At 53.4% G+C, this 17,901-nt stretch overlaps 1 protein-coding gene across 7 annotated transcripts in view; it reads right to left on the reverse strand.

Annotated features, from left to right (window-relative positions):
• MYH14 (myosin heavy chain 14) overlaps positions 1–17,901 on the reverse strand; it is a 91,180-nt gene that overhangs the window by 63,291 nt on the left and 9,988 nt on the right. For 5 of the 7 annotated variants that reach the window (XM_070044250.1, XM_070044249.1, XM_060289108.2 and 2 more), the window contains exons 3-10: positions 17,389–17,545; positions 14,312–14,339; positions 14,082–14,184; positions 13,369–13,392; positions 11,715–11,807; positions 11,281–11,344; positions 8,594–8,692; positions 7,487–7,627 (exon numbers count right to left, since the gene is read on the reverse strand). In XM_070044250.1, the coding sequence (XP_069900351.1) occupies positions 7,487–7,627; positions 8,594–8,692; positions 11,281–11,344; positions 11,715–11,807; positions 13,369–13,392; positions 14,082–14,184; positions 14,312–14,339; positions 17,389–17,545 (709 nt within the window). The remainder of the gene's footprint in view (positions 1–7,486; positions 7,628–8,593; positions 8,693–11,280; positions 11,345–11,714; positions 11,808–13,368; positions 13,393–14,081; positions 14,185–14,311; positions 14,340–17,388; positions 17,546–17,901) is intronic. The other 2 variants (XM_070044251.1, XM_070044248.1) reach the window with 1 other exon arrangement.

The following is a 17,901-nucleotide window of genomic DNA, read 5'->3' on the forward strand; positions in this document are numbered from 1 at the left end:
CTGCAATAGCATCTTGCGATGGGAAACAGTAAAACGCCCATTTGACAGACAGGGAAACCGAGGCACATTCGGGTAATCAACTTACCCAGGATCACCCAGCTCATAAGCGGCATGGCTGAGACACACCCGGCGGTCTGGCCCTGGGGTCTGTATTCTTAACGGCCGTGCAGCCCTTTCCGTCCCTCTTTCAGCATAAAATTCGGACGTTTGTACGAACGTAGAGCACACACAGAAAAGCACACAGAGCACCTCCATGCCGCTCAGTGAGATCTTACAAAACGAACACACCAGTGGGCCAGCCCCTCAGAAGCCCCCTTCTGGCCACTCACTGAACTCGGACAGACGGCACACTCACAGGATTGCAGGGAAGCAGCCAGGTTCAAAAGTGCACGGACTGTACGGGTCTGTGTGTTCCAAATTCAAGAGCGGGCGAAACAACTCCATGTTGTTAGATGCCAACACAGTGGTGATGGGGGTTGCGGCGAGGGGAAGGGGCTTGAGGGGGCTTCGAGGTGCGGGTGATATGGGGCGTCACCTGCAGAAATTCCCCTGAGCTGGGCGCTTTGGCACCGCGCTCATTTGCCGGTGTCTGTGCTACGTAAGCTTCTGTACAAAGTTTACTTAGGAAAAGGGAGTGGCGGAAGGTGGAGGGGGGAGCCCTTCTGGGAGACCCATGCCAAAAATGCGTAACCCGAATCTAATCACGAGGAAACACACGCACGTTGACAAAACAACTGGTCTGTAATCTCCCCAAGTGTCAAGGTCACGAACGATAAAGACTCAGGACCAGTTCCAGATGGATGGAGAGTAAAGTGTGACGACTAGATGCAACGTGTGTGATCCTGGACTGGGGAAGTGTGTGTGTGTGTGTGTGTGTGTGTGTGTGTGTTTGTTTAACTTAAAAAATTTTTTTTTTGCTATAAAGGACATTATTGGGACAGTTGGCATAAGGTCTGTGGATTAGATAACAGTACTAACAGTGCCAATGTTAACTTCCTAATGATGATTCTGTACTGTGTTTGTGTCAGAGAATGTTCTTAGGAAATAAGCACAGACAGATTCGGCGGGGGGGGGGGCGATAAGATGAGTAATGCCCCCTCTCCGCAAAATGTCCACGGTCTGAATCCTGTGAATGTTACCTTGCAGGGAAAAATAGACTTTACCGATGTGATGAAATTCAGGATCTTAAAACGGGAGATTAATCTTGCATTATCCAGGTGGGTCCGAAACGTAATCATAAGCGTTCTTATAAGAGGGAGGCAGAGGGGGAAGGCCACATGAGCAGAGGTTAGAGTGATGCATTTTGGTTTTTTTTTCAATTTTTTTGGCCGCGCCGCGTACCTTTCGGGATCTTAGTTCCCCAACCAGGGATCGCACCCAGGCCCTGGCATGAAAGCGCAGAGTCCTAACCACTGGACCACCAGGGGAGTCCCTAGAGTGATGCATTTTGAAGACGCAGAAAAGGGCCATGAGCTAAGGCATACGGGTGGCCTCTGAAAGCTGAAAAAGGCAAGAAAACGAATTCTTCCCAGAGCCTCCAGAAGGGACCTGCTCTGCTGACACCTTGCCTTTAACGAGTAAGACTGATTTTTGACTTCTGCCCTCCAGAACCGTGAGGGAGTAAATGTGTGTTGTTATAAGCCACTAGGTTTGTGGTCACTTGTGACAGTGGTCCTCGGAAATACGAAGGGTGACGGGATCCCTGGGCTACACCCCCACTCTCGAACAGCTCAGAACAAGTAATCAGAAAGACAGACAAGCATAAAGCAGATGTGGCAAGATGGTAATGTTTGAGGACTCTGGGAGAAGGTATGCGGCGATTCTGTGTACTCTAAAACTTTTCTGTAAATCTGAAATTATTCAAAATAAAGAGGTTAGGGGGCTTCCCTGGTGGTCCAGTGGTTGAGACTCGCGCTCCCAATGCAGGGGGCGCAGGTTCGATCCCTGGTCAGGGAACTAGATCCCACATGCTGCAACTAAAGGTTTGCATGCCGCAACTAAAGACTCCCCATGCCACAACTAAAAGATCCTGCATGCCACAACTAAAAGGATCTCACATGCTGCAACAAAGATCTCGCGTGCCGCAACTAAGACCCAGCACAGCCAAATAAGTGTTTTTTTTTAAAAAAAAAAAGAGGTTAAAAAAATCCCTGAAAACAGAAGGGGGGGGGGTGTTGGTCACTGGCCTGACAGCTTCAAGAAGCCTTACTCTGAAGGACACACAAGAAACAGCTAACAGAGGTGGCCTCCTGGGAGCCCGGGACACTGGAATGATCATAGACTTTTAGCTCTTTTTGAATTTCATACCCCTTGAAATGTAGTCAAGAAAAAGATCACTGCTGAGAAAAGACTCAGTTTCTGGAATTAGTGAAATTGCAGTGATGATTCACACCACCTTGTGAATATGTTACAAATACTGAACTGTATACTTGACAATGGCGAATTTTACGGTCCACGAATTCTAGTCCCCCAGGGAAAAAAGGTTTTGGTATAGTTTTCGGGGCACGCTGGGGTGTGCAACAAATCTGAATTTTTCCTTTCGATCTCCATCAGGATCGTAACTCCTTGTGGAAAGTATCTGTTCCTTATTCACCTTCTAAGTGTATCCTCTGTATACAGTAAGCACTCCATAAATGTGTTCACGAATGAACTTCAGCTTGCCGCTTTGGGGGGAAGAATTCCTTCCACAGTCCCCACTACTTTTGGGATTCAATCTTATCCCTTATCAAGGTCTTCGGCACCCTGTCCCCAATCCTCCCACCTGCTCCAGCCTCGGGTCCCCTCAGTTACTCCAACCAGCCAGGCCAACCTCTTTAATCCCCGCCAACACCTGACACTCTCTCTTGCCCCCAGGCTTTTGCCCTGGGAGTTCCCTCCCCAGAGGCGGTCCAGAACCACCTACACCTGCTTAATTCCTGCCTGACCCTTGGGGCTCAGCCAAGCGCCGCCTCTTCCAGGGGCTGCCCCGCCCCTTCCGAGACCCCACACCCACCCCCCGACCCACAGTCACTACTCCATGCACCTTCCAGCCACCACTCTTCCAGGGGATCAACTTTAATCCACTTGTGTGATTTGATGCTCCCGGGGTCTCAGCACTCCAGGGGGCAGGGGCTTGCTCTGTCTTGGTCACAGTTCATTTCTCCCAGCGTCTGCAGGGGTCTGGCCCGCAGACTCCATCATGTGTTGAATGAATCGATATACGAGTGAACAAATGGCCAAGAGTTAACTAGTCGGGGGTACATGACTGAGGCGTGACCTGGGGCAAGCCAGTGGCCTCCTGGGCCTAGGTTTCCCCTGCCGGGCAGTGGGAGGGGCTGGGCGGGGGGGTCAGGGGGCTGGGGTGTCGGGAACAGCCCAGGGTCCCAGAAACGCTGGGAGGTTTTGCGGCAGGGCAAGCGAGGTACCCCTCAAAAGATAAATAAATGAGCACATCTCCTGATAGACTCACAAAGGCATCATCACCCCTAACAAACCGGATGATTATTCATCCTTAACATCAGCTCAGACCTGACCCAGACTCGAGTTCCCCCGGTGGCCTTTTACGGTTGGCTTCGGAACCTGCGTGGGTTCCAAGCACCCGGCGAACCTGACGCCTGAGGGGTTGGCAGTCAGCTCTGGCTGCTGACTTCAACCCCGCCGGCAGTAAGCAAGCCCCAACCTGCACGGGCGGAGGCGCAGGGTTGGCGAGGCTACGACGGCCTCACGTGACAGGAGCTCACCTCCCTGCGTGCTAGGCTCCCTGTTCCACCTCCCTGGTGGCATTGACGGCGCCAACGTGGATGGGAAGTGAGGAGGGGCGTGGAGGTCCTGCTTCCACTGGCCCCGAACGCTCTCTGCCCTGGGCTTCCCGTGGGCGACCCAGAGGCGCCCACCTGCCTCTCTGGAAACGGATCACGGGCTGGCTTTGGAGTCAGACCCGGGTTCTACCACCACCTCATCAAAGGCAGTGAGTCCTATAGGGCAGACACCCCACCTCCCTGGACCTCTGTGTCCTTCTTTCTTTTTGGCCATGCCATGAGGCTTGTGGGAGCTTAGTTTCCCGACCAGGGATCGAACCCAGGGCCATCCCTAACCTACGAGTCCTAACCACTGGACCGCCAGGGAACTCCCCATCTCTGTCTCCTCTTTCTTCCAAAGGAGAGTCTAGAAAAAAGGTGACCGGCTGGCTCCACTCCTTGGAAGTGAGACACAAAATCACACTGTTATGAGACCCCATCCACCTGCCACACCAGCAAAAGCAAAAAAGCTGACAACAGTGGTTGCTGACAACCACGTCGGGGGAACAGGTGCTCCAGACACAGGGTGGGAGAAACTGGAAACTAGCGCCACCTTCTGGACGGCGGCGAGGTCGATTCAGTACAATTTAAAAAAACAGAGTGGGGTTAGGGGAAGGGAAAGGGGCTGGGGGTTAGAGCACTGCTGGATCTGGTGCCAGGTTCCTGGGGGAGGGGTGGGGGGTTCACGACCCTCTGCTCTCTACTTGCATACCTGTTTGAAAGGTTCCGTAAGAAAAAGGTAAAAAGCAAAATTATTCAGCAGTAAAAAGGAAGGAAGCACGGATACATACGACCACATGGATGAAACTTCAAACCATCATGCCGAGGGAAGAAAGCCAGCCACAGAGAATGATATATTGTATAATTCCATCTATATGACAGGTCCCGGATAAGCAAATCCATAGACACAGGAAGCAGATCTGTGGTTGCCAGGGGCTGGCATTGGAAAACCAGCAGACGACCGCAAAGGGGAACAAGTTATCTTCTTGGGTCACTGAAAATGTTCTAAAATTGATTCTGGGGATGGCTGCACAGCTCTGAAGGTACTAAAAGCCACTGGCTTGTATTTGGCCACGCCACAGGGCCTGCGGGATCTTAGTTCCCCAACCAGGGATCGAACCTGGGCCCTCGGCAGTGAAAGTGCGGAGTCCTAACCCCTGGACCGCCAGGGAATTCCCTGACATATAATTTGAATAGGTAAATGTTTTGGTATGTGAATGATATCTCAATAAGGCTGTTAGATTTCCGTGAAAGCTGGATAAAACCAAAAACTGCACCTCTCCTTGGACTCAGTATTTTGTGGCTTAAGAACTGATCCTGCAGTTCTGTTCGCCCACAAGCACAAAGATCTACTTATAAGGATATTCCTGGGCACTTTTTGATTCCAACAGCAATAGGAGGCAGTCACCCGAAGGGTGTGTCTGCAAGGGACAGACGGGTTACAAGAATCACAGTTCATCTAAACAGTGAAACCTTCTGCAACCACAAAAAACCCTGAAATTCACCTATACCTACAAAACCAGAATGACTGCCAAACACGCTGTTTGGTGGGAAAAGTAGGGGACAAAGCCCACGCTAGCACGGGGGGCGATGAGCTGAACGTTCTACCCCAGTGCTGCCCAGGACCCAGGCCAGGGTGCGGGGCCTGATATGCCAGGTGTTTTCATTGTTACTTGGTGCCTCTGAGCGGATACTGGGAGGAAGGTCAGGGAGGTGGGGCCCATCTGGATCAACCACTGTGCAGGAACTTTTAAATCAGGAGAGAAATACAGTAACATTTTTTTTGGGGGGGGGGTGGGCGGGCAGCATGCAGGATCTCAGTTCTCCCACCAGGGATTGAACCCATGCCCCCTGCAGTGGAAGTGCAGAGTCTTAGCCACTGGACCACCAGGGAAGTCCCAGAAATTCGGTAACATTTTGATCAACATTACAGAAGAACATCAGCCCTGGGGCTGGAGAATAATGTGTGTCTTTTCTTACATGTCTGAAATATTTCTGGCAGGAGATGCAGGAAACTTAACAGTGGAAAACTGGGCTCAGAGGGGCCCAGGGCGACTCGGTTTTCACACGATGACCTTTGATCATATTCAGATTATGTCACTACATGCCGACGGTGCTGCAAAATTTTTGTTTCGGGACTGGAAAAATTGGAGCTGCTACCTGCGCCCACCACACGGCAGGAGGGTTACTTGAGGTGACCTGTGTCAGGAGGGCAGGCGGTACCTGAGGGGCTCAGGCCCCCACTGTGGCCTCCATCTGAATTTGTTTGTCAGTTGCCCAGGGAGGAGCAGGGCAGTTACGCAACCCGTGGTTGGGAAATCTAGCAGGGAGGCCTGGGACCCTGTGTCAATATGCCTGAGGACGCTGGCCTGTTTGCTGCCTGGGTGGACAGCCAACCTGGCACTGGGTCTCCAGCCCTCCCCATTGGCCCTGGAGCCCACAGTGGCTCCCGAGGCCTTCCGCAGCCCCAGAGACCAGAGGAGAATGAGACTCAGCACCGGACCCGCTCAGAACTGGAAATCAAGGTCTCCACGGGACTGGTGAAAGGAATCACAATTCATCCAGACAATGAAACGCCAGGTAGCCGGAGAAAAGACTGAGATTTCCCCCTCTATGTGCGCATAATGGGTTGAATCGTGTCCCCCTACTCCCTCCAAAAATACATTAAAATCCTAATGCCTGGGACCTCTCAGAATGTGACCTGACTTGGGTATTGGGTCGTTGCAGCTGTAATTATTTAAGTTAAGATGAGATCACATGGGAGTGCGGTGGCCCCTAATCCAAAATGGCGGGTGTCCCATAAAAGGGGAGATTTGCATAAAGATGCTTGGGCAGGGAGGCGGGCGCACCGCATGAAGCTGAAGGCGGAGGTCAGGTGACGTTTCTAACAAGGAAACCACCAGAAGTTAGGGGAGGGGAAGGCAACAGATTCTCCCAGGACCGACCAACCCCACCAACACCTCGATCTCGGACTTCTGGCCTCCAGAACTGGGACATGATCAATTTCACTTGTTTAAGGCACTCGGTTTATGGTGCTTTGTGATGGCAGCCCTGGCAAACGAATACAGTACTGCAACGGAACTACTGTCAAAATGTACTGTTTGGTGAGAAAGGTGGGGGGCAAAGCAGCAGAACACGGATAATGAGCTGAGTATTTCACCCCAGTGCCCCCGAGCCCAGACCAACCAAGGAAGACCCTGGGCCAGGGGCAGGGTCTTCCCTGCACCCTCGCTTCAGCCTCCTCCTGCCCTCCAGTCCATCCTCCACACGGCCCAGAGCTGCTCCTCCACGGCTCCCAGCCCACCCATGGCTCCCCAGTGCCCTCAGGACAAATCCCAGCCCCTCAGGCTGGCATTTGAGACCCCACCTGCCTCTGTGGCTCCATCTCCCCACTCCCCTGGGTCACCCACTAATTGAATCCATTCGAGAAGTTTCAATTCCTCAAACATGCCACACCTTTCCTGCCTCAGGGCTTTTGCACACGCTGTTTCCCCCTGCCTAGACCGCTCTTCGCAGATAGCACCAATGCTCACACCTTCGGCTCTCCAGGCCTTTGCGCAAACATCACCATCTCAGTGTGTCCTTCCCGATCCCCTACTTAAAGCTTCCTCCTTCCTCCGTTCCCTGTTTTAGTTTTCAAACCAAGCAATGAATGGCCAGGTGTCCACCCCCATCCTTCATGGGGGGCTCTGGGCTCATGGCTCACTCACAGGTGATTTCCTCGTGGGTGAATCCCAGGACCCGCAGGGACTCCAGTGTCTCCTGGAAGAGCTCACGCTCCTGGCCCGGAGAGGATGATGGCCCGTTGGTCAGGAAGCGGTAGTGGGAGAACGGCTCGAGGAGGAGGTCGGCTGTAGGAATAACGGGGGGAGGCCAAGGTCAAGAATGAGCTGTAGAGTCAGACTCAAGTCCCGGCTTCCTCAATAGCCACCCCAGGAAGAGCATCACTTCCCCACTAGGAACCTCGGTCTCCTCCTCTGTCAAACGAGTGGGGATCCATTCTTCAAGGGTTTGGTGGGAAGGGCCAGGCGTGAAGTGGGTACTTAGCACATATTAGACCTTTCCTCTTCCCTCCTTCCATAATGATCCTCAAGTCGCAGAGTTGCCCAGAGAAGGCAGGAGCCGCCCACTGGCAGAAGCAACAGGGCTGCGGGTGCCTGAGTTAGCAGAAGCCATGGGACAGGAGGGGTCGATGGCACAGGGTTCGGAAGCCACCGTAAGCAGGAGGCTGGGTGCGGAGGGGCCAGGAGGCGGCCCAAGCTACGGGGTGGAAGAAGCCAGAATGACAGGGAGCCACAGGGCAGCGGGGCCACTGTAGACGAGACAGCCTTGGGGCGTTTCCACAGTCAGAGGGCTGGAGGAGCGCAGAGCAGGAGACAGAAGGAGTCTCAGGCAGGAGCCATGAGGCAGCAGGAGCCTACAAGCCACGCAAACCACGATCTTCGGGAACCACGAGATGGCAAAGCTGGAGTTGTTACAGCACCCGCTGGAGTAAGCAGAGCCCCGGAGTTTCAGGAGAGAAGTGAGTGTGGGCAGGAGACACGTGGCCACGTAGCTGGCATGAGCAAGACCCGGGAGACAGCAGGAACCAGAGGGCAGCAGAGTCTGGGGGTGGCAGGAGTCGGCAGAAACCAGGGGGCGGCAGAAACCAGGGGCGGTGGGATCCAGGAGGCGAGAGAATCCACCACCCAGCAGGAGCCTGACACAAAGCAGGTGCTTGACAAAGGTTAGTGCCTCCCATGTCCTCCGCCCCAGGGGGTCCACACGCGGCTACCACCCAGACCCCGGGGAGGGGTGGGGAGCCACTGGACACTAACCCTTGAGCTGCTCCCCAGCGCCTCCCAGCAGCTGGTAGAAGATGTGGAAGCTGCATTCGTCCTTGGCCTGGCGGATGGCCCTCGACTTCTCCAGCAGGTCTGGGCGGGGGGTGAGTTAAGGTGCTCCATGGAGGGGAACCCCCTGCTATCCCGTGGAACAGTGGAGTCACTCATAGCCCCGGCCGGCGACCTGGTCGCTAACTGGACCAGTGGCTTTGGACATGTGTCACTTAAGCCTCAAGTCTTAGTTTCCTCATCTGTGCAAGGGGCCCGATAATAACACCCGTCCATGAGTCTATGAGGTGCTGTCGGGGTAAATGAGTTATTACGTGTCAAACACTGGAGCTGTGCCTGGTTTTTCGTTACCAAGGATAAGAATACCTCCTGCTGTCATGACCCTCTCAGCCTCAGTTTCCCCGTATGACTACTGGGGCTCTCAGCTTCTCCCTCTGGGAAAGCCACATGGCACGTTTACACACTGAAAATTGGTGAGACGCCTTAAAGGAAAATAAAACATCTGATAATTGGTGTGGCCGTCTGTGTCCTTCACTCAGGGACCTCCGAGCACATATTGTGCACAACTGTCACAATGCAGGACCTGCCTTGGGGAGCCTCGCCCAAGGTGGACTGCAAACCACTGACCCAACACCCTGGGGCGCTAACCTGCTTGGGTGAGACAGGGAGGACCCACGGGAGGAGGTCCCACAGGGCAAGGTGGGCTGAAGGGAGCATGCACGACCTGTGAGACCCTGGGTGATGACAGCCCCGAGCCTCGTTTTCCTCGTCTGTGAAATGGGATAACAGCATCTGCCTCACAGGGTTACAGAGACGAGGAACTGAGTTAACATATGGAGAGTTCTCAAGACACTGCTAGGCACGCAGTAAACCCTCAAGAAATGTTGGACATGCTGATGCTGGTGTGAGGGGTCAGGCCAAGCCCGGGATCCATCTGTTTGACCCCGGGGGTGGCACCTGCCCCGCGAACACCAATGACCACAGGCTGGTCATTGGCCCCGAGGCAGAGACAGCCAGGAAGGAGAGCCGTGCCTGGTGGGGGCAGCCCCAGCTGGATGGGGAGTGTAGATGGGAGAAAGTTAGCGTTTGGAAGCAGGCAGAGAAGACTCCGGGGTCCGTGGAGGCCTGGGATGGCAGGATGGATGGGGCAGGGAGAGCCGTGAGCTCTAAGAAGTTGTGTGAGCAGGAACCGTGATGCAGAGGGGTGACGGGCCGCAGGAACTGTGGGGATCAGAAGCTGGTGGCGGCAGGGGACATGAGGCCTTGAGCCCAAGGAAGAAGTTACCAGGTGGCAGCAGAGTCCATGGGGCCCAGCTGCTTGACAGCGAGATCCCTGTTTCCTTACTCCCTAAGCCCTCTTAGGAAAAACGCTTCACCAACACACTGCTTCTCAACCCTCCCCCCAGCCCCCGATTACGGGGGGTGGGGGGAGACAGTGAGCTTAGATACCGAGGGGATGGGGATGTGATTTGTTATGAATATCAATATTAACATTATAAGGACACTGCTAATCTAATCATTCATTCCTAATAATGATAGCTCATTCTTTTTTTTTTTTTTTCCTCCGTGCCACACGGCTTGTGGGATCTTAGTTCCCCGACCAGGCAGGGACGGAACCCGGGCCCTCGGCAGTGAGAGCGCCGGGTCCTAACCACTGGGCCGCCAGGGAGTTCCCAGAGAGCTCATGCTTGAGTGCTTACGATGTGACAGGTGCCACGCTAAGAACCTGCCTCACTTCAGACCCTTCCAGAGTAGGTTCAACGATCCGTCCCCTTCTACAGAGGGGGAAACTGAAGCCCGGAGAGGTCAAATCACGTGCTCAAGAGACTCAGTGTCAGAGCTGGGATTCGAACACGGGTGGGTGTGATTTCTTTGCTCGTTCTCTTATGCGCTGCACTCCTGGAGCTTCTGGGGTTTATCTTTTAAATTCCTACCGAGCATGTGTGGGAAAGGTTTGACACAGCCGGCCTGAGCCAGCCGGCCTGCAAAGCCCGCCTCTGGCTGGTGTCTGGGAATCTGGATTTCGGGAGGGTTCCCAGCCTTCCTTGGCTGATAGGAGGGGCTCCCTGCACCTAAACTGTTTGTGCAAAACAACATGGTTTCTTCTGAACACCCGCTTTCCTGCAGGGACTCCGGAATTTGGGTACGTGCCAGGGAGAGGGTGCCTATGTGATCAGCCCCCAGTAAAAACCCTGGGCACGGAGTCTCTGATGAGCATGCCTGGTAGAAAACATTTCACACATGTTGGCATACCTGGGAATTAAGCACGTCCCGTGTGACTCCACGGGGCAAGGCCTCTGCCCCCCCCCCCATTCAGCCCCACACGCCTTCCCCTTTTGCTGCCTGCGCTCGCGACCTTTCTCTATGGTTAAGTCATAGCCGACCCTCCGCCCCATAGCGAGGCTGGGCTGGCCTTCTCCTAAAAGCTCCGGGAGGCCCTGCCCTCCTCCCTTCATGTGGAGATGCTGCCTCTGCCCCTTCCTGAGGTTCTAGGATCCTTCCCCTTGTGCAGAGGGGGAAACTGAGGCACAGTTTCTGAGCTGCAGGGAGCCAGGTTTCCCGGCGAGTGTGGACGCCTGTTTTCCGTAAGTGGTGAGATCCCAAGAGCCACCCTCCTTGGCTGCCACCCCTCGTCCCCCCACCAGGCACCCCTCCGGGCGGTGAGAGGATACAAGTCTCGATGTTGGCGCCCACGATGTACCCGGCAACGTCGAAGTTGATGCGGATGAATTTGCCCTGCGAGGGAAGCGGGTGGAGGGACTTAGCCAAGGATCCCGTGGGCCTAGAGAGCACCGCCAACCCGCACTCACCCCTCCCAGAGCCAGGGCTGCCTCTTGCTTTCCCCCTCCACTGAACCCCACTCCAATCGTGAGGTTCCAGTTCGGGGGGCAGTTCCTAGGGGAATTCAAGGTCCAGGCCCCTTTGACTTCTTTCTTTGGGACCCAGGTCCCCAGCTCCTTCATCCCTCAGACCTAGGAGCCACGGCCCCCAGGCCCCTCCCCCTTCAACAGACCCATTCGTCCTGCCTCCCCTCCACCATCCTCCTAAACTCCCAGCTCCTGTTTCACTGACTCAGGCCCAGGCACCGCCCTCCCCCAGCACTCACAAATCGGGAGGAGTTGTCATTCTTTACTGTCTTGGCGTTGCCAAAGGCCTCCAGGATGGGGTTGGCCTGAAGAAGCTGCCGCTCCAGCTCACCCTGCAGGGGCGCGGGGGAGGACCCGTCAGTGGGGGGAGGGGGCTGGCCCAGCTGTAAGCGGGGTGGGTCTGGGTCACAGCTGGCTGAGTGTCTGTGGGGGGGGGGCCTTTGTGTGTCCGGGTGTGTGCCCTCTTTCCCGCATGTGGGTCTTGCCCTTCAGTCTACTGGGAAGGGAACGAGGAAACATCCGAGGAAACATCTCCAGGATACATTGTTAGTGGAAACAAAACAAAACAAAAAGCACGCTGCAGGAAAATGCCTACAGTGTGATCCCATTAATAAAAAATAAACTGAGGGAAAAGCGCACCACAAAACAGGACTCCTATTTCTATAAGGATAGACACGTCAGTAAACATTTAGAGAAAGGCCTGCAAGGATACACACCAAACTGTCAACAGCATAAGACACTCCAAGGAAGGACTGAGAGAAGGAAAGAGGAATTTCACTTTATCTGATTGTTGTTGTTGTTACAGTGAATATGTACTCATGTATCACTTGTAGAATTAAAGAAAAATCTACACCATCCGTGTAAAGTGCTTCGAACTGTTTGGCAGCTTGGTAGTCTCCTCCCCCAGTCAGGCTGATCCATGGGTAGGGATTTTTTATTGATTTATTTTTTTAAGATAGGAACCTTTTTTTGAAATTGAAGTATAGTTGATTTAGAATATTGTGTTAGTTTCAGGTACACAGCAGAATGATATGGCTATACATATATACGCATATACCTATATTCTTCTTTTTCCGATTCTTATCCATTATAGTTCATTACAAGATATTAAATATAGTTCCCTGTTCTATACAGTAAATCCTTGTTGTTTATCTATTTTATACCTGGTAATGTGCATCTCTTCATCCTCTACTCCCAGTTTATCCCTCCCCCCACCCCCATGGGTAGGGATCTTATTCTGAACTTCCCTACAGCCACCTCAGTGGCAGAGCCAGGAACATAGTAGGTGCTCAGTCAACAGCAATCCCCTTCCCCTCTTTCCCAGCCAGGCTCTCAAAGACACCAACTATTTCTTCAAGTGCCCTGTGAGCCCTCAGACACTAGCCTGAGCTGGGTGTACACACCAAGCCTACCGTACTATCAGCGTGGGTCTGTGGGTTGTGTGAACTCGTGGTGTCTGTGGGCTCTGTCTACATATATTTACCAGATCAACAATAAATGGTAGTTTGGGCCTCTGGGTTGTTTCGCATTGGGATCTGTGGCCAGTCTGCACAGACACAGTAGGGCTAACAGAAACGGCTGTGTGGTTGGGGTCTGCACATGTGCGGCAGGACCACACTAATGGCAGCATGGGCCCTAGGTGTGTGTGTGCAGTAGGGCTGCCATAAGCAACAGTGGGGTGAGGGGGGCCTGTGGCACACAGCAGGGTTGTGTGAAATGACAGCGTGGGGCTGGGTGTGCACAGCACGGGACTGTCGTAAGTGGCAATGTGGCTTCCTGGCAGGGGTGCCCACCGGTGTCCGAGGGGGCCCTGTCTGCCAGGAAGACTGTGGTTTGGGGTGACCCAGGTGGTATGAGGGGTGACAGGACTCGAGGCGATTCCCCACTACTCACATAAGACACGGTGTTGGTGGAGGCCTGAGGAAGTCACAGGACACGAGACACGGACCGGGACACGGAGCAGGACACAGCACATGGAACGTGGACAGACACACAGGTGAACTGGTGGTCTCAGGTGGTGGGTGGGGTGAGGCGGAGAGACAAGGGGCTGGGGAAACTGGCCATGTGGAGTGGGGTGGCATCGGGGGGGAGGGTTACCCACAGCACCTGGGGTTTGAATCCAGGCTGGTCCCTCCTGGGTGTGCGGCCTCGGACAACCAATTCACCCCAGCTGTGACTCTTCCCGTCTTTAACGCAGGAAGACCACACCCACCTCACCGGCGTGTTACAGTAATAGAAGCAAAGGGACGGGCACTATATAAATGCTCACTTACAGAGCAAACCTGGGCATTGCCGGAACCTAAACAGGCCTGACGCACAGTGGATGCTCTGGAATGTAAGCACCTACTGTGTGCCAGGTGCTGTTCCAAGGGCCAATGAGGCCAAGGACTGGCCTTCACATTTTTGTGTCTACCCTGCCTCTGCTCCCAGCACTATATCAGGCACACAGTAGGGACGCAGGGGGTATGGGCAGCCAGGAGAAGGCCCACAACTGTGTCCCTCCATGAGGGAGGCAGGGAGTTAGTTATGGGGGGAAGCAGAACCTGAGATGGAGGGGGCCTTGCTGGTGGCAGGGTCCAGAGTATGTCCCAAGGCAGGTCACTTACCGGGACACCCGGCTCCTTCCTGCCCTTTGGCGATGATGCCACGTGGGCGAGGTACTGGATGACTTTCTTGGTGTTTTCTGTCTTCCCAGCCCCAGACTCCCCGCTAAGGGGGGGCACAAAGGGAAACAAAAAGGGTCAGCAATGTTCCAAGGTAAGCCCCGCCCATTCCAAGCAGAGCCACTCCCAGCCGGGACCCCACTTCCTCCAGGAAGTCCTTCAGGATTACTCACGTGCAGAGAATGGATTGATCCTCACGATCTGTAGGGGACAGAGGGGGACGTGTCACCGGGGAGGATTTCTCCAGCGAGACACTGGCCACCCTCTTTTCAAAATCCTTCCGAAGGGCTAAGGAAAAGCTTGGATTTTGACATGTGACCCTCCTGGATTCTAATACCTAATCCTAACTCAACCTCTCATTTGCTGTGTGACCCTGGGAAAGCAGCTACCTCTCTCTGAGCCTGTGTCCTCACCTGTAAAATGGAGACAACAAACTCCAACTGAACAGAATGTGATTCATTCAACAAACTTCAATTTGAGTCCCTACCGTGTGCTGCCTTGTGCTGAGTGTGTGAAATTCAAAGACATGAGAGTGAGATCCTGGGCCCCAGGCTCAGCCTCTAACGGACAACAGGCCACAGAATCATAGTTATGGTGACTGGTGGCCCATTGGTGGGTCATCTGCCCAACCTGAGGGCAGAGAGCACAGCTCAGTCCCCACCATCTCCTCCTGCGCTCGTCCTGGGCTTGACACAACCCTTCAACAAATGCACACTGACCACCTACTAAGTGTCAGACACTGAGGGCAGTGGGAATTTGCAAGGTCCCTGCCCTCATGGAGCATCCGCTTGAGTGGGGGATAAAAGCACATAAACTAGGGGAGTTCCCTGATGGCCTAGTGATTAGGACTCTGGGCTTTCACTGCCGTGGCCTGGGTTCAATCCCTGGTCTGGGAACTGAGATCCCCGCAAGCCATGCAGCACAGCAAAACAAACAAACAAACCAAACAACAACAACCCCCACCCCCCGCCATAAACTAAAAATGGAGGTTTGACAGTTGGCAATGTCTGGAGACATTCTTGGTTGTCACAACCTGGGAGGTTTGAGTGGTAAAGCCCAGGGATGCTGCTTAACAGCCCATGATGCACAGGACGACCCCCCACTCCAAAGAATCATCCAGTCCCAATGTCAGCAGAGCCAGGGTTGAGAAGCCCTGGTCTAGAGTCATAAGAAGTGACTGAGGGGAGGGGTCGAGGGCCACAAGGCGTCTCAGAAGAGGTGCTGTTTCAGCTCAGCCCTAAAGGTCGAGGAAGCAGGGAAAGAGCATTCCAGGCAGAGGGCACAACCAGTGCAAAGGCCCTGTGGTGGGACCAAGCTGGAGATGTTTGAGAGACAGCAAGGAGGCCGGTGAGGCTGGGGGAGGGGGCAGAGCTGGAGATGATGCAGAGGGGTTTGGAGACCACGATTAAAGGGTCTGGATGGTTTTTAAGGAGGGCAGGAGGTCTCTGGGTGGTTTTAAGCCAGAGAGAGGGCTGCATTCAATAGGGCCTCAGAGTTAGCAGCCTGGTTTGGGAGCCTATGGACATGGGTTCAAGGCCCAGCCACCTCCCCGCCTTGCTGTGTGACCTTGCGTCAGCCTCTGAGGTCTTCTGTGCCTTACCTTCCCCATCTGAAAAATGGGGCAGAGTGGTTAGGACTTGGTGCTTTCACTGCAGGGGCCCGGGTTTGATCCCTGGTCGGGGAACTAAGATCCCGCGAGCTGCACCGCGTGGCCAGAAAAAAAAAAAGAATCTTGGAGATGAAACATGGGGCTCAAAACAGCCCCTACCTCACAGGGCCATAGTCAGAACTCAGAGAGAATCTTCAATTTTTTTTTAATATACCAGCTAGTATATAATACAGTTTTGTGGCCTGTTTTGTATCCAGGGCTGAACCTGGGATCCAGAACCTTGCTCTCATGTCTTTGAATTTCACATGCTCAGCACAAGGAGGAACAACATGGTAGGGGCTCAAATTGAAGTTTCTTGAATGAATTACATTCTGTTCAGTTGGAGTTTATTGTCTCCATTTTACAGGTCGAGGAAACTGAAGCTTAGGGGGAATTCCCTGGTGGTCCAGTGGTTAGGACTTGGCACTTTCACTGCTGGGGCCCACGTTCAATCCCTGGTCGGGGAGCTAAGATCCTGCAAGCCTCATGGTGTGGCCAAAAAAAAGAAAAAAAAGAAACTGAGGCTCAGAGAGGGACAGCCACTTTCCCAGGATTACACAGCAAGCAAGAGGCTGAGTCGGGGTCAGGTATTAGAATCCAGGAGGGTCACATGTCAAAACTCAACAGTGCCCAGCCCAGGACGAGGACATGATCCACAGTGTGACCTACACGCAAGCTGCAGCTGGGGGCCTTGGGTTCGAATCCTACCTCAGCCACTGACCCACCAGTGGGACGGTGGGCAGTGACTGTGCTGCTCTATGCCTCAGTTTCCCCATCTGGCAACCAGGGATAACGAGCACACCTCCTTCATAGGGTGGCTGTGATGTTAAAGGTGTTCATCCCTGAAAAGTGTTTGACCCAGAGTAGGCACTCACTCTTATTTTCTTGAACATTTATTCCTGTTACATTAACTAGTATAAAAAATATGTAACAAATTAGATTATATAACCAAATAAAATGTTACGTCTGACTAAATACAAATTTATAACGTGACTATAAAAACATTATATATAAATATGTTTGAGTGCATAATGCAGGTATTTGCAGGTATTTTATATATATATATATATATATGCATGTATGCATACATAATAAATATCTAATGAGTTTAGTATGAATACTACATGGGAATTATGGAATTTTGCCTGAACTGATCGACACTGTCATGGGGTGAATGGCAGCCTCTCTGACGAACATCCTTGCACAGTGCTCAGCCTGCCCAGCTGTACACAGCGACCCCATGCTGCCCGTTGTCTAAGGGGCAGCCATTCACCCATGACAATGTAGATCATGTCAACAATATAAATGCTGAATGAATGAACAGTCTTAAGAATCACTGTTTCAAGAGGAATTTTTGCAAGAGCTGGCAACAGTGAGGTCCCAGTGAGACTTGTTGAGGGAAGGGGTGAACAGAGAGACAGATAAAAAGGGGCCTGTCTGGTAGGACCCAGAGCCTTGCCCACTCAGCCCTCCACTGGTGTTACCTCCTGCCCCACAGAGAAGCCTCACAGTGTCTGAAACCCTTGACCTGTCATCTGATCCTGACCCCCAGCCCAGTCCCCACTGAAGGGGCACCTCCAGCAGCCCAAGCCCCACACTCACCCTGCAGCATGCTTCGGTAGGCCCCTTCAGTCACCGCGTACACGTGGGGCGGCACTTCGTGGCGCTTTTTGCCCCGGTACATCTCCACAATCGCCTCCGTATAGATGGGAAGCTGCTTGTACGGGTTGATGACCACACAGAAAAGGCCGGAGTAGGTCTGCAGTGGGCAAGAAGGAGAGGGCCTCAGCTAGCTGCCTGCCTGTGGCCCAGAGGGCGGCATGGGGCTGCCGTGTACAGCTGGGCAGGTTGTGCACTGCACAAGGACATCCGGCAAAGGGGCTGCCATTCACATCATGACAATGTAGATTTGAACATTTGTTACAGTTTCAGGCGGATGGTTGAAAAGAAGCCTTCCAAACTGCATAAAGGTGCTGTACAGATGAGGATTCATACACAGAGAGAGAATGTAGGCTCTGGAGCCCTGTCACTGCTTGGACTCGCACATGCGTGAAAGGACCATGTGCAAGTTCATCTGTAGCATCATTTTTAAAACAGCGAAAGACTGGAGACAAT

This window comes from Globicephala melas, chromosome 19 (genome assembly GCF_963455315.2).
Source record: "Globicephala melas chromosome 19, mGloMel1.2, whole genome shotgun sequence".
NCBI lineage: Eukaryota > Metazoa > Chordata > Mammalia > Artiodactyla > Delphinidae > Globicephala > Globicephala melas.